This window comes from Vanessa tameamea, chromosome 11, assembly GCF_037043105.1.
Source record: "Vanessa tameamea isolate UH-Manoa-2023 chromosome 11, ilVanTame1 primary haplotype, whole genome shotgun sequence".
Classification (NCBI taxonomy): Eukaryota; Metazoa; Arthropoda; class Insecta; order Lepidoptera; family Nymphalidae; genus Vanessa; species Vanessa tameamea.
Window position 1 is genome coordinate 6,015,505 of NC_087319.1, and position 15,837 is coordinate 6,031,341.

The window sequence follows — 15,837 nt, forward strand, 5'->3', positions numbered from 1 at the left end:
TAACAACCGATACTGAAAAAATATATAAAATTTTTAAACTGGGCAGTTCATTACTTAAAATCTACTATTAACTTTGGAAATATATGTTTAAAGACAAAAAAAAATAAAACCTGGTATTTATCATTTTTTAAAGTCCGCCACTGATTACTTTTAATTCCCCTGCTACACTAATGCGTTATTGTATTGATAGAACTTCAAGTAAATTTAATATAAATTTTATGAAGTTTACTGACATCTATAAGATAAGACTTAAAAATAAGTCAGTTGGAGCCTATAAGCATTAGGCTGGTATGGTAAATTATATAATACAAATATTTTAATTTGTGTGCAAAACCTTTTACTGTGTAATTAACACAGAAATACGTTAACCATTTAATATCTTATTTATTAATTTATAGTAAGCAAAAAAAAATATATTTAGTAGATCGTTTTTATTAAATTTAATGCAAAAATAACAAAAACTAATTACAGAACAATTTTTAAACTGGTAGACATTCGTATTTTTTCAAGAAATTACTAGAATTCGTTAGCTCTGTAGCTAAGTTTTGGTTACCTATAAAGATATAAAATTATTACAATATGCATCCAATAGATCCATACTAGTTACTCATAAAATATTGTAATCGCGACGGTAAGCATGTAATGTGTTTTACTTAGGTTTAGTGTACGTATTTTTGGACATGGCAACCCTAAATTTCAGTGAATTCTGAATTGTTCAGCTGTCGCTGTCTGATATACTAAATCATGATTTAATAACTCTTTCAATTTGTCTCTAATCAAGTTAACTTTTTTTAAATAAAACTATATATACACAATATTTCGTCGATAAATAAAGGTCGTGTTCAATCTGTTAAAAATTGTTATTTAAGTTATCATGGCAAGTACATACAGTTATAGTAAAACTCTTGCATGAAAATCCTAATTATGCGATACTATAATTTTATGTATTTCAGGATGTCTTGACTAGGCCCGCTGAAGAATTTGGTAATGACGAGACTCTTGAACATCTTTGGGCAGCTAGAGCCATGGAACACAGTGATATTTACTTTAATGTAGGTTATAATATGCAATAACCTAATCTAACATAAATACGTGTAATTAATGATTCATATTTTTTGTAGGTTCTCTGTTCAGTGGATACCAGATGGCTTCGCTTAACGCCGCACGACGATCTTATATATTCTCACTTCAGACAAGATTTTCCAGATTTAAACATATCCTACATAAAAGAAGATGAAATAAAAAATAACGTTAACAAAGCCAAGTGGCGTATGTTTTGCGAAAAATTTAAAAATATAGTGGAAGATTACAGTTTCGGTACGTTAATGCGTGCAGACACAAAAGGTGATTACTCGGAACAAAATACAATATTAGTGCCCCGAGTTCAATTTTATGCAGTAGAAATTGCAAGAAACAGAGAAGGAATTAACAATGAAGTTAAGAAAAGATATAAATGCGCTTCCAAAGCCCATATGGAGGCTCAAAACAATGCAAGAGAGATAGTTGCATAAAATGCCATAGTTTTAACAGTATCTAACTATGAACAAGTACCTAAGTTAAAATGTGTATTGCTACAATAATTAATGCCTTTTCATAAATACTAAATCAATCACCTCAGTGGAATGTTATAAAGTGGAACAATAAAAGCTAATTATTTAGTTCTAACGACACTCAGAAATGAAGTGACTGGAAGCTTATAAGACAATAAGTTCAGGTTTATTAATAAAATTGTTATATATATTTCAATTAAATAAATATATAAAATAAAGTAGCAAATTTCATTGTTTTATTCTAAAATAGTGAAATTTGTTACATATAATATGTGAGGCACCTATCTACTTCATTTAAAAGTAAAATGTTTTAATATTTTTGTTTTTTTATCATGATATAATTAATATTTGTGTCTGTTAAGAAAGGGCTTACTGACATATTAGTATTGGTACCACCCAATAACAATTTAAACTTGTTCTGTGCATACAATACAATGTAAAGTATTGCTTATGTAAAGCATAAGATAAGAGCATTATGAGAAAAAAAATTGCGACTACAAATAGTCAATCAATTCCTGACAATGATTAATGAATAAAATGGCTCAATTGTCTATTTTCTGCTGTTTAATAAAATTAATACAACATATCACTATATTACATGAAGAAACAAAATGCTTTTTTGTTTGCAATTTTATGTTATTGATGTGTTCATTAAACATAAGTTATAAAGCAAAATTAGAATATTGTTTGAAACTCAATTACATAAATATTCTATTTGATGCTTAATAAAAATGTAACTTTTTTTTTAATAATAACTATAACAAATATAGAAAATTTTAGTTTTAGATTTTGTATAATTCGATTATAATAAATATCTTATGCTACACAATTTATTATGTAATTTTTTTAAAAGATGTCATTGTATTAATAGAAAAACTAATTAGCTTTTATTGTGTCGTATAAACATTAAATATTTTTTTTTACATTTGTGAAAACTTAAAGGTGGAGACAATATCATCTTAGTCTGCTTACATTCCGTTTTAACAACAAAATAAAAACACATAATTATTTATCATGTTTAAACAACTTGTAGAATAAAGCATTGTTCCATGTGATAATGAACCTTAATTCTACGACAGCTTGCCAGAAAGAAGTAAATGCAACACATATATATAATTATTCTGTGCTACCTCTATAAGTTTTAAATTAAAATGAATGGGGTGCTCAATTTCTCATACTTTTTATGATAATAAATTTTTTTACTGAGTGTTAACATTTATTACTTATCAAAAATTCCTAAACCAAATTTATAATGTTACACATAATATATATAAAAAAAATAAGACTTAAGTATAAGTTGAAATTAAACTTATATCCAAGGATTTTAACAATTTAAATTAATTAAAATGGATTTTTATGAAAATAAAAAACATTGAATTGTTTATCAAAACTAGTGTAATAAGAACAAATCAAATAATTCAGTCATCATCAATATTTTCTAGTGGATATTCTGTCATAATCAAACCCCTGCTCCATAGGGCATCAGCTATTTGTAACTTATCTGATTCATTAGGCACATCCAAGTTTTCAACTGACACATACTCTGGATATGAAGTTATTAAAGTTTCAATAGCTGGTGCCAAATCTTCTTCAATTTCTAAATATGGCAGTTCACTTCCATGGTATTCTAAGGAGTTCTCAACATGATAATACAGTCTTATGTGGTCTTCAGAAACCATTCTTAAAATGTTTTTACGCAATAGTCTTATCTTAGTATCTAGACTAATCTCAACTCTATTTGTTACCTTTCCATTCTCTATCATGACATCTGTATCGCCATATACTGTAACAGCTTTTTCTAAATCACTCAACACTGGAGGAAGAGCATCTTGTTGGAATTTTTTACTCATTTGATCTACAGCCTCATCAATAGGCAAGTAATCTTTAATTTTATCAAATAAGTTTTTGACAAGGTTCTCTATTTCCGTCTTACGTGGTGTATTGACATCAGAGTGTACTAAACCAAAATTATCATAGATATCAAAAGGCAATCCACGTCTCAGTTCTACATTTTCATTAATAGCTATTTGTAATGCAGCTGGTATCATTTTTTCAAATAGATCAGCCCATGCATGTTTTTGATACATACTGATTGTTACATGTAGAGAATGCTCTCCATCAATTGTAATGCCTTGATGTATATATCCTCGAGGAAAATACAACATATCCCCAGCTTCTAAAGTTACCTCTAGAACTGGTTCTCCTATTTCATCATCCGTAAAATTCTTTGATGAAGTTCTAGGAAGTACTTCACTTTCTTCTCTTGGTTTATAAATACGCCAATGTTTTTTACCTTCAGTCTGCAAAATGAATGCTTCAATATCATCATAATGTGGTGCAAATCCTTGGCTATCTGGAGGAGTAAGATATGCATTAGCACCCACAAAAGAGGTAAAGAACTCTTGAAGAGTAGCATTTAGTAAATGTAGGCGAGACATATATGTCTGTGGGTTTAATAACCTTATGCTGCAGCCATTTAAATAAAAGTCCCACACCAAGTGTGGATGAGCTCTGCCTTCAGGATTATGAGTCTCTCTTTTACCATCAATGTATGAAGTTATATCAATATTTTTAGTAAATTGAATATTTTCTGTTCTCAACATTGTGTCAATGCTTGGTGTTGAAATAATTTCATTATAATATTGGGGTTTTTTCCTAGCAATATGCAGTGGTTTCTTTTCCCATATTTGGTTAAGGAAGTCGTCAGGACTAAAAGGAGCTATCATCCATTTGAATACTTTCAATCCTTCTTCTGTACTTTCTGTTTGTACGGGTGTGAATTCAAAGCTGTCATTGCTGGAATGAGAGCAAGCTCTGTCATCATGACTGGGCATTTCAACATATTCTGTCACAGGAGACATATAGAGTTCAGGAACCTCATCGCTTTCGGAACTTTGTTTGCTTAAGTTCAAATTTTGAATAGGTAACTTTTTTGGACTTTTTTTAGATTTCTTTTTTTTGTGTGATTTTTTTTTAATGATATGTTTGGAGTCCTTATTTTTTTTCTGTTTTTGTTTAAGTTTTAATCCGATGTTTTTCATCAGGTCTTCTCCAACATCTTTTATTAACACTTTTGGCGATGCCGGTTGTTTAATTTTTCTTCTACGATGTCTCTTTTTGGATTCTTTTTTTTGAGAATTGTACACAGCAAAAGCCGAAACCGTAGATTCCATAATTATTTTATTTTACAGAAACTTAGATTACGTAGATTCTAAAACAGTATAGGTAACCATACGGACGTAACCTCCAATTCAATTTAAAAAGAGTTGTTAAACGTCTTAAAACTATTTAATTCGTTTTTTTTAACCACAGCGTATTTTTGGTAAGTCTTGAGTACACAATTCTGTAATATTGTATTAGTACTAATGGATATGTTTAACTTGATTGCCATGTAGCTCTTGCAGGTTATGTTATGATTTATGACTTATGTCCATGATTGATTTCTCTTAATGTCAAATTGTATGTCAAGCTCTTATGTTTTTTTCTTAAGTTTGGGTAACTATGCCAAAGGGTTAATTTTTTTTTTAAATTTCTGTAAAATTAATTATAAATCGCATATTCGTTACCAATTTTGATGATAAGGGTTTTCGCTAGCGTTAGCTTTGGTTAACTCGCGTGTTAGTGAGATATCTGTGATTTTATAATAATTCTCTGTAATTCTTTTATATATTTTCAGTGCAAATAGTTAATTTTTATGGTTTGTGGGTTTTACTAACATAATTCGGTTACGGTGAGTGTTATTTTTTTTTCTTATAGTTATAGTATATTATTTAAGTTACAGTAGTTAGTTTATAATGGATGTCGACCCTCCTCCCGAACCGCCCGATCCCGGGGGTTCAGAACTACAAATTGGTCCCTTATCATCCTCTTCTCGAAAACGTTCCGGGGATAAGTCTTCTTATTCTCCTGATTCCTCTGTAAAGAAAACAGTAGTCCACCCTACTACCGCAAGTCCCTCTATCAAGACTGTCTATGTAAATCCTTCTTTTATCGATGGCCCTAAAAATTATACGGATGACGACAAAGGTCCCTTCATTGTCCACGTCTCTCGGGAAGTTGTTGATCCAGCTGCAGGGAATTCTATACGAGCCATTAAATTTGGACAATTTTTACACAAACACAAGATTGGATCTATTGTGAATGATGGTCTTAAAAATGTGGGTCGAAATAAAATAGAAATTCAATTTTCATTAGGGCAACCCAAAAGAACCCAATTTTAGAGCTTTGCAAATACAATGCTAGTATACCTACCTACAATATTACCAGAATGGGTTTAGTTAAAGGCATCCCGGTGGACTGATCTATGGAGGATCTGATGGATCTGATGGAATCAATTGAGCTTCCTCATGGATGTTGGGAAGTATTAAAATTGAGATGTCTTAACCGCAAGACTATTAACGAAGGAGATGTGTCTTGCCTCAGCCCTCTGCTTTACAGCATTTATACCCATGATCTCGAATTGTCTGTTAATAACTTTTGTAACATTCTTCAATATGCTGATGACATTTTATATTTTAATTCTTCGTCTGTTCAAAATTTAACTTTGCGATTAAATTCTGCTTTGCATTATCTTGACCTATGGCTCTCTGACCATGGCTTATCTTTATCAATAGATAAGACTCAGGCAGTTGTTTTCACTCGAAAAAGATTAATGCAATAGTTCGTAGTCATTTAGACTATGGACTGTTTGTCTTAGAACCACTAAATAAAGCCGTATCTGAAAAACTTAATAAAATTCAATACAAATGCCTCAGAATAATTATCGGAGCTCCGATAATTATTATGATATATGAAAACTACTCCCACTAACGCTCTGCAAGTTAAATGTGTTGATCCTCCGCTTCAACTGAGAAGACAATTTTTATGCGACCGTTTTGTGGTAAAATCCTCTACAGTACAGTTATCCTCTCATCCCCTGGTCCCGTTTAAGCGAATTGTCCCAACTCTGCGTTCGCTCGAAAAGTCCATCCTTATTATTAGACAGTTTTCTAAAATTTACGAAACTCTCACATCCTACCTTAAGATTCCACTCAAATCCTCTTTTTTCCACTCCATTTAGAGCTCTAGTCTTTAATCCATCAATTATTACAGATCTTGGTCTTATTAAAGGGGCTCCTGATGCAAACTCCAAATTTCAAAGATTTTTTCATCAAAATTGGTCAAATAATTTACTTATATTTACTGATGCCTCTAAACTATCCCTGAAAGCTGCGTCGGCTCAGCCTGTTGGATCCCCAAATTCAAATTTGTCCTTCAATTTAAATCCCGTCCTGAAACGTCCATCTTTTCCGGTGAAGCGATTGCGATTTTGGAAGCCATCCTTTTTGCCCACTCCCATGACCTTAGACATACGGTAATTCTGACGGACTCTTTCAGTTGTCTGTTGGTAATTAAGGAAAATCCGTTTCGTAGTAGGCGAAAGTTTTTTATCATCCTTAAGATCAGGGAGGCATTGTTTTCCTGTCACCAAAAAGGTGTAGAAATATCACTCGTCTGAATACCAGGCCATTCTGGTATAACCGGTAACGATGCCGCAGACTCATTCGCTAGAGCTGCTATAACAACCGGCTCTCTAGATCACTTTAAAAATTCAACTCAGGACTTGTGTGCTCTAGCGAAAACTCATCTGGATAAATCCTGGAACTCTGTTTGGAAATTTTCATCAAAATCTAAAGGTAGATTCAAAAAGATAAATATAATAATATTTGAAGGGAACTTGCTGGCGTTCTGGAAATTTATGCAAAACTAAGGAAAAATTAAAGTATGACCATTATTCAAACAGGTGAAATAAAATAACTTAAATTTATTTTCATTTAATTTATTTCAGATTTTGCATCAAATACAATTTATGTTATATACTTTGCGACGTACCAATCAAGGCGCTATGTTTAACTATAATCATATATTTGTATACTAGTGTCTATTCAGTGTAGTCTATATTATAAATAGTATCTTTTTGTCTATATTTAAAACGTTTTTATATATAAATAGTAGAGTTTGCGTCACTTAACTAGTAACTACCAAATTCAACACATTCAGATAAATACATCTTCATTTAACATTTAGGTATTTGTGTAAATTTATTATATTTTTATATGCATATTTTATAGTGGTTATTCCCTGTAAATTATTGCTAAATACTAACGCGAACATTTAATGTGATAATTTGAATACTATATACATCAATAAGCACGCGAAATTTATATTAATTGTAGTAGTACTTCTTGTTCTGAAATAACGAAACTCCTCAATAAGAAATTTATATAATATTAATAATTAAGGAGAGAGAGAAAATGTACATTTGCGCGTTCAAATAGATATCAGATTACCGTGACTAAATATTATCTGTAACGCTACAGAAACGTCTGTGAAATCAAGCTGGTGCGAAGTTAATTGGTTCTAGTAACTACCAGCAGCAGCACTATCAATAGTCTGTTGTAGTTGTAGCTTTACAGACAATTTCTCGGATTTGCTTTTCATCATCTCTTATTTCTTCTAGGTCTTGATAATGAAATCATTAAAATTATAATATTCATAGACTATATTAAAATGTCATTTAATTGAATATTTGACAGGTTAACAAGTATTTTAGTTTTCGACTATATAATTAGATGTCAATGATAAAATAAATAACATTTTCTACATTATATTCAGAAACAGCTTATAATATATTGTCATCGATTTCAGTTAAACGTATTATAAATTAAAACAAAAATAAAAAATATATATATAATCAAATATACTTTTATCGTCACAGCCACCGTTTAATAATATTTGATTGTATTATAACACTTCTAAATATCAAATTAGTTATCTGAATCTAAAAGAGTTATTATTACCTACTTATATTCAGTGTAATATTGAAAAAAAAACAAAGTTTTTTATTAAAATCTTGAAATAATTATTAACAAAAGTACCTACTCATCACATTAACAATATTATGATGTATTAGTGAAATGAATATATATTTTTTAAATTATATAAAATAACGTTGTCCACTTTTAATAGAATAGGTAAATACGTTCGTCAAAAATATGTAATCAAAGTATGAGATAATTTATCTTGTTTGTATGGTTAAAACGTTGTAGGTGAAAAAATACTTTTATAAAAATGTTTGTATAATATATTCTAATGATAGGTTTGATATGCCGCCGATTGGAATACTTCGAAGTTGTATACAGGACACAGACTTAATGTTTTTCAGTCTGTCTTTATGACATTTTATGAAATTTGATATAATTATCTTTATTTTTAGAAAATCCACCGTCGAAATAGAAAAGTGAGAAAATTCAAAAACCTCCTCAGTCTTTTACTAACGAACTAAGTTCGATTTAATTATCAGAAAGTATAAATTTTTTGGGTTCGATAAAAAATAATATGAAATTGAATTCCAAAAAATTTAGGACGGTTGCCAAAATAGTGATAATTTTATATTTTTAATATATAAGAAATTTGATTAGTATTCGAATTTGGTTTTCTTATAAAAGTAAAAATAATTTTGTATTATACAATAAGAAAGTTTTAGGAAGAAAAAGATCGCGTTTTATCGTTCAACAATATTGAAATAACTGCGTAAACTTAAAAGCCTACTGAAATCTATATTTTATATAAGAATAATCAAACAAGCACATATTTTTATATTTTCAAACTACCTTAAAATTTTATCGATAAACATTAGACACTGATATTACAAAGAAATCTAATTCAGCTAAATTATATTTAACACTACAATTATAAGACATTCATAGTTGTTGAAATAAAGTCATGTGTGTATCACTCTGTTAAAACGTGGTAATCATAATCGGTTAATATTATCATAGGGACATTAATTTTAACCCAGTCATTTTCAAAGGTGAATTGTATTTCTTAATGTACTCGAATATCTCTTGCGTGAACAGGAGTAGTGTCCTCAGGGCTTGGGCTATCATCCAAGTGTGGTCTAATTTGCACGACAGAGCGCCTCTGGTCATGGTGATGATAGTCATCTCTCATCATCAATCCCCCAATCCCATACCCAGGGCCCATAACACCTGAACCACTCAAGCGCATCTTCTCCGGATCTTCGTCGAGTTTCATTGAAGAAAATACAGTGCTGAGATTCAATTGTGGTATATCGTAGAACACTGTCAGCGTTAACATTAGGAATGTCAGACCAACAATTAAGTAGACTGAAAAAAAAGTAGAGAAAATAGTCACATGATCGTTGTTTATTTGACAAGACTTAAATAACTTTATTGAAATCCATAAATTGCGGAATATTTTGATATATCAACACATAGAAGGCTATAGTAATAATAAAAAAAAACTTGTTAGACGTTAAAAAATCACATTCCATTCCATTCAATCATTTGAAATCATCAATATTTGATAAATTAATTTTGTAATAGTTTTTTATATACATATATAACTATTAATGTTTGGAAAATGCTCAAAGCAATCCCTAAGATGAATATGAAATTAAATAGCTAAATAAACCATTAAGTAAAAAATATATAAACAAATTTGTTTTGGCGAAATTTTGAATTTGACGTCGATTAATTATTATAAATAATATATTTGGAAAATAAGTTAGGTAGGTATATATATACTTACAAGTAGCAGCAACTTTATATAGAGGGCGATAGGGTTGGTAAGGGTAATCCCCGGGAATGTAATCACCGAGACCGATAGTGGTGAGCGATATGAAGCAATAGTAGAATGAGTCCAAGTAATCCCAGTCCGGTTCGAGCGAGTCGAACACAGCAGCTGGTATCAGCAGAAAGAACACTACGAGGATCATTACTGCAATTTGAAAACAGAATTTATTTTACATTTATTTTAATTTATACTTTTTGTAACGAAACTTGTATAACAGGTACCTAATTCAAAATAAAAATCAATAAGAAAAAAAATAAAGAAAAATTGTCATAAGTATCAATAATAACCTTGGAAGCTAAGTCTCAAATATCATGTCCCTTGTGCCTGTAGTTACACTGGTTCACTAATCCTTTAAACCGGAAGACAACAATGCTAAGTATAGCGGTTTCTGTATGTTTGGTGGTATAATATGTAATGATACCTACTCAGATGAGATGGTCCAAAATAAGTGTAATATATTGTTTAGGCTTTAAATGATTACAAGAAACTAACTCAACTCGTTGCTATTAAAGATATTGTAAAACGCTTAGTGTAAAATTAGTTCAATGTCATGGTGGATGCGAACAAAATTAGAATCTTGACATACCTATAATAGTAAGATGCACCAATCTGATGGTAAACGGGCGGTAAAGATGTCCGAGGGCAGCGTTGAGACACCTCAGTAGAGAGGTCGCTGGTAACAGCAGACGTTCCACCAGCGCGGACAATAACACCAATGTTAACGGTATACCGAGAAGGGCATATACCATGCAAAACAACTTGCCTGGCTTCGAAAGAGGTGTTACATGACCGTATCCTGAAAAACGTACATAGGTAACAGATTTTTTAAATTGATAAGTTTTATTATTCATTTCTCAATATACATATAAGTGTGTTGCAGCATACTCAACAAATTTAATAAAATTAAATCTTATAATATAATTAATTTAATATTTTTATGTGCTCAGTTATTCTTCTATAAAGAAGTCAAGTTGCTACCAGTTCAACTTTTTACATAATGACTGAAAAACGGTCATAGAAAATCCGATTCATAATAAATCTAATCAGTCCTAATTTGTGGGTATGTTATGTTTATCACGTTTGGTAACGAATGTTATTCTTCAGTTAAGGAAATGTTGCATCATAGCGACCGTCGTCAATGTTAATCATGAATTTACTGGCGATGTCTATCGATAAAAAACAGTTATAATGTTGTTTGCTTGTTGATTAAGTAGCCTTCGTTGGTAGAAATACAAGAAAGCTTATGTATCGATCAAACAATTTTATAATAAATTACCTATTTATATTTTTCTCGACCTATTTTCGCTTTGCTTACTAGTCTAACGTTGTCTTACTCACCGATGGTAGTAATCACGGTAGAAGAAAAGAACAGCGACTGTCCAAAGCTCCAGTTAGGTCCACCGGTCACGTTCCGAGAAGCTGACACTCCACGGCTACTCGCTCGTACCACTTCATCCAGCAGCGTCTCCAAATCATCAACTAGAATGAAAGCAAAGTAATAAGATCATCTTTATTATATGAGTGTACACGTAATTGATTATGACGTACTCTTTCTTGACGGCTCAATTTTAGCATCAATAAGGTGAGAGAAATACCGAGGTTATTTCGTAGTGGATTAAAACGTACTATAATAGATAAGAAATAGAATAAAGTAATTAATTTAATAATGGACAAAATATATCTTTCCTTTTTATAAATATGTAGTTATTTTTAAAAAACCGAAATGTCCAGCCATTTATTAAAGTCGACACTGGCTAATGTTAAGTGATCACCATCACCAATAGACATCGGTACTTGCAATAAATTTTGACTACTCCTTACATCGCCAATACTCAACCAACATTGGAAACTAAGATGTTATATCCCTTGTTACTGTAGTTACACTGAGTCACTCACTCTTCAAATCGGAACACAACAATTAAGTATTGTTGTTGGGCGGTAGAATTTGAAATGAGTAGGTGGCAGGTACCTATTCAGTCTACTACCGGGCAAGCATAAAGCACCCAGGTAAAGCTGTGTATTCTTCACAGTTTTGTACTATTTAATCCAAAAAATGTATGAAGAAACTATCGATTCTATTCTTATTTGATATAAAATATTTGAGTAAAGTCTAAGAACAAAAAGACCTTCATAAGTTTTATTTATTCAAGACTAACAATGAATTTCTTCTTTGTAGAGTAATTTCACTGAAATATATTAATTTGTGAAATCTGATCGACTCATCTGTTTATACAGACAGGCGCCAAACTCTTCGGCGTAAATTAAACATTCTAACTTAACAATCTCTAGATTGGAGGCCTTTTGCCTTTTACGATCATAAATTACGTAAACTTACGTACTTAATAGAAAATAATTTGTTATGAGGTTTTTGATTGTGCTAGCACCGTTAAACGTATTAAAAAATATATTGAATATTATGTTTTAATTTGGTATTTTATAGTAAATAAGATGGTTTTTGGATTTTATTATTTTACGTTTTGAATTATGAATATTTTTGTTTTAAATAAACATTGGATAAAGGTATAATTACTTCGGCTATATACATATATAACATATATATATTTATATGCTATATAACATGTTTATACATGACGGATGAGTTCTCAGTTGGCTCATCAATTCATAGATTGGTTTGTGGTTTAGTCAAGGAATCTTAAAACGAAAGCAGATACATCGTAATATCTTCAAAGAGAACCTAAATTTTACTCGAGTAACAAATCAAAAAATCTAAACTAACCTTGAATAACAACGCCAATAATGGATCGGAAATTGAAAGTAAACGTTTAAAATTATCGTTTCTCTGAATGGCACTGTTATTTAAAATAATTTTGCATAATTTTTTTTTTAGTGTAATAAAATTATTTTAGTACTTCCGACAACAACTTCAAAAATTGACTTGCTATTTGAACAACGACACAAAAACTAATTAGCTTATTGAAATAATAATACACATATATATTAATGACTTTGATATTATTTGTAAAAAAATATTTAAAATATCTGTTATATAATATTTTAATTATAAATATCATAAATATCTGCGTGATGGCTTAATATGTTATCAATCTCGTAAGAACTTAAGCGTCGTTCCGCAGCAACGAAATTAACAAGATTCATTTACAGTAGGATTTTTTTGTTATATTTAATTACATTAATTCAGGATATTAGCTAGCTGCCCTAACAAAATAAAACAGTTCCAGCCTAATTTATATGGATTACTAATTACACGGGGTGACCCTAATACTATACCTACTATATAAAATGAAAAAAATATTATTAAAATCGATTCATAATTATCAAATATCGAGCAAGCTTATTAGACTTAAGTGAATAAGTGGAAAATCCACTAGTCTTCCATAATTATTTTCAAAATGGGTTATCATAACATATATATTTAAACACGGTAATAAATAAATTATTAAATGTCGTTATCATACATACAAACAATGCAATAATATAGATTTTACAAAAATATTCAGCAAATATTATACATTATATAATAAACAAACCGTAATTCACGATATTTAAAAATACCCACCATATGACCCACATTCTTTGTAACTTACCTACAAGAAAATAACATAGAAAATAACATTACGTGAACAATGGATTCGTTTGAGATCGACACATATATTTATATAAAAGTTCGACTTTTCTTTGAGTCTCAACTAAAGAGTCTGAAACCTACAAAACATTATTTTGACTTTTTCAAGCGAATTCGGTGACGCAGATGCATACCATAATGAGCCTCGTAGACTCGTAGTAGTCATTCTGTGAGAACGGATACAAAACTGTCAAGTTCCGTCGTGAAAAATGCTATATTGACGCTTTTTTTTTTAAACTGCTTCAATATTATTGATTCCATGATATAGACGTGTAAAATAGTTAATCAAATGTTGAATGAAACACTATTTCACCCAAGTTTAATAACTTCCATTTAAAATTTACAAATTGCTTAAAACAATATAGTTCTAAACCTGGATATACACTCTGTACCAAAGATTTAGACAGCGTAATTTAGTAAAAAGAAACACACACAAATATTTAGCGCCATATTTTAATATATAATTAAAAACAAATTTAATTAATAATAACGAAGGAACGTTAACTAAGCTGTTTTTAAATAATATACTTAATTTTATCAATTAAAACACTGATCTCGAAATAGGTATCACAATAACAATACATGTACTACTAAATAACAATATAATATATTAATAATAACTTTAATAACATTATAATATATAAAGTAAATATTATTTAATTATAATTAGTACTCAGAAGCCTTATTATTATATTCCAAGTTTTTATTTTGAATGTTCATGTCTATTCCTTATTTAACCAGTAACTACTATTTTAAACACCTTTTAAAATTCTAACTTAAAAAATGAAAAAAAAATCCTACCCTCCTCATAGAATTAATTAAAAATATATTTGATTTTTTGTTTGATAATCCCTGTGAAAAAATATCTCGTTAGACCCACCGGTTTACGCTGTGCGTGCATGATAGTCGGTCACTTTAAAAATTTATTACCTACGTAGATATATAAAAAAAGTTCCTAAATAATTAAAATGAATATAAAGGGTAACCACGACGAATCGGAGCGGTAGCGGGCGCGGCGTTGAAGTTAAAATATTTTAAGTATAAGTACCTACCTATTATTATTATTTATTGAAATAATTAGCACAATTTTAAAAATATTGTATATTTGAAAACAGGAATAAATAAGCTAGATTTTTCATATAGAACAAGAAAGGAAAATTATTAGAGTTCCAATTTATCATATTACTATGTGGACTATAATCAATATTTTAGCATTAAAGTTTTAACGATATTTTTCTGGAAGTTTTTACGTTGGCACTCTTCGTAGTGCTTATAAAATATTTCCATACCTACATATTGTAGTCCAAAACTCGTTGGAAAGTTTCCATATTACACAGGAAAGCCACAAAGGTTTTAATATAACTCGGCGACTCATTTATTATTAAGGTAAGCGGCTTACATCGAGCACAATGTACAATAATAATTGAAACATCTCCTAATTCTGTTCTCCTATTTAGGTCTAAAGTCTTATGTATAATATTATATAGCATTGACAATTATTGATCGAGCTAATCAACCGTTAGCTATATGTATTTCTCTGATATAGTATTATAAATTATAAAATTCAAGTATCGTGTTTCATTTTCCCCTAGGTGACATTCATTTTGATCAATTTATCATCCCAAAAAAAGTTAACTAAATTGCTTTGAAACCAGTAAAACTGTTCTTGAGAAAAAAAAAAGTATTTATAATAAAATAATTTGATTAAAATATTGATATTAGGAGGTACTATTAAATTTATGACGTCATTTTAAATTCAGACCTTGACTTTTTAAGCGTCCCCTAAAAGTGTATACATGGTGTGCCTTATAATTCTTGTATACGATTGTCTATGAATATCACCTTACTTTGAATATTTACCCTTCTACTAGGTGCGAGTTTTATGTAAATAATTTACATTCAGTAGAAATTCTGTTATATTTTGAAAGCTTTATGCATAAAGTTAAATGTGATTGTGGCTTTCGAACTCTGCAACCTAATTTAAACACGTTATCACGTCACCGTATTCGTCATCCGGACCGACTTTGAACTCTTTGAATTATTTTG

At 30.0% G+C, this 15,837-nt stretch overlaps 3 protein-coding genes across 4 annotated transcripts in view; 1 reads left to right on the plus strand and 2 right to left on the minus strand.

Moving 5' to 3' along the window:
- Nucleotides 1–719: 719 nt before the first annotated feature.
- On the plus strand, nucleotides 720–2,758 carry LOC113400809 (protein PBDC1). Its single transcript, XM_026640480.2, has 3 exons — nucleotides 720–877; nucleotides 954–1,052; nucleotides 1,122–2,758. Exons 1-3 carry the CDS (start codon nucleotides 875–877, stop codon nucleotides 1,509–1,511), a joined length of 492 nt encoding a protein of 163 aa, XP_026496265.1. The 5' UTR covers nucleotides 720–874; the 3' UTR covers nucleotides 1,512–2,758.
- Nucleotides 2,759–2,931: 173 nt separating this feature from the next.
- On the minus strand, nucleotides 2,932–4,967 carry No66 (Nucleolar protein 66). Its single transcript, XM_026640477.2, has one exon. The coding sequence runs from the start codon at nucleotides 4,721–4,723 to the stop codon at nucleotides 2,969–2,971; it is 1,755 nt and encodes a 584-aa protein (XP_026496262.2). The 5' UTR covers nucleotides 4,724–4,967; the 3' UTR covers nucleotides 2,932–2,968.
- A 2,385-nt stretch (nucleotides 4,968–7,352) lies between these two features.
- LOC113400808 (potassium channel subfamily K member 1-like) overlaps nucleotides 7,353–15,837 on the minus strand; it is a 45,811-nt gene continuing 37,326 nt past the window's right edge. For both annotated transcript variants that reach the window (XM_026640479.2, XM_026640478.2), the window contains 4 exons: nucleotides 11,526–11,666; nucleotides 10,774–10,983; nucleotides 10,143–10,331; nucleotides 7,353–9,718 (listed from right to left, as the gene is read on the minus strand). In XM_026640479.2, coding sequence (XP_026496264.2) covers nucleotides 9,417–9,718; nucleotides 10,143–10,331; nucleotides 10,774–10,983; nucleotides 11,526–11,666 — 842 coding nt within the window. In that variant the 3' untranslated portion in view covers nucleotides 7,353–9,416. The remainder of the gene's footprint in view (nucleotides 9,719–10,142; nucleotides 10,332–10,773; nucleotides 10,984–11,525; nucleotides 11,667–15,837) is intronic.

Excerpts from the sequence above, each read along its gene's own strand:
- LOC113400809 (XM_026640480.2), top strand. Across the intron at positions 1,053-1,121 it reads ACAGTGATATTTACTTTAAT|GTTCTCTGTTCAGTGGATAC; the intron begins GTAGGTTATAAT and ends TATTTTTTGTAG.
- No66 (XM_026640477.2), bottom strand. The coding sequence starts at position 4,723 with ATGGAATCTACGGTTTCGGCTTTTGCTGTGTACAATTCTCAAAAAAAA.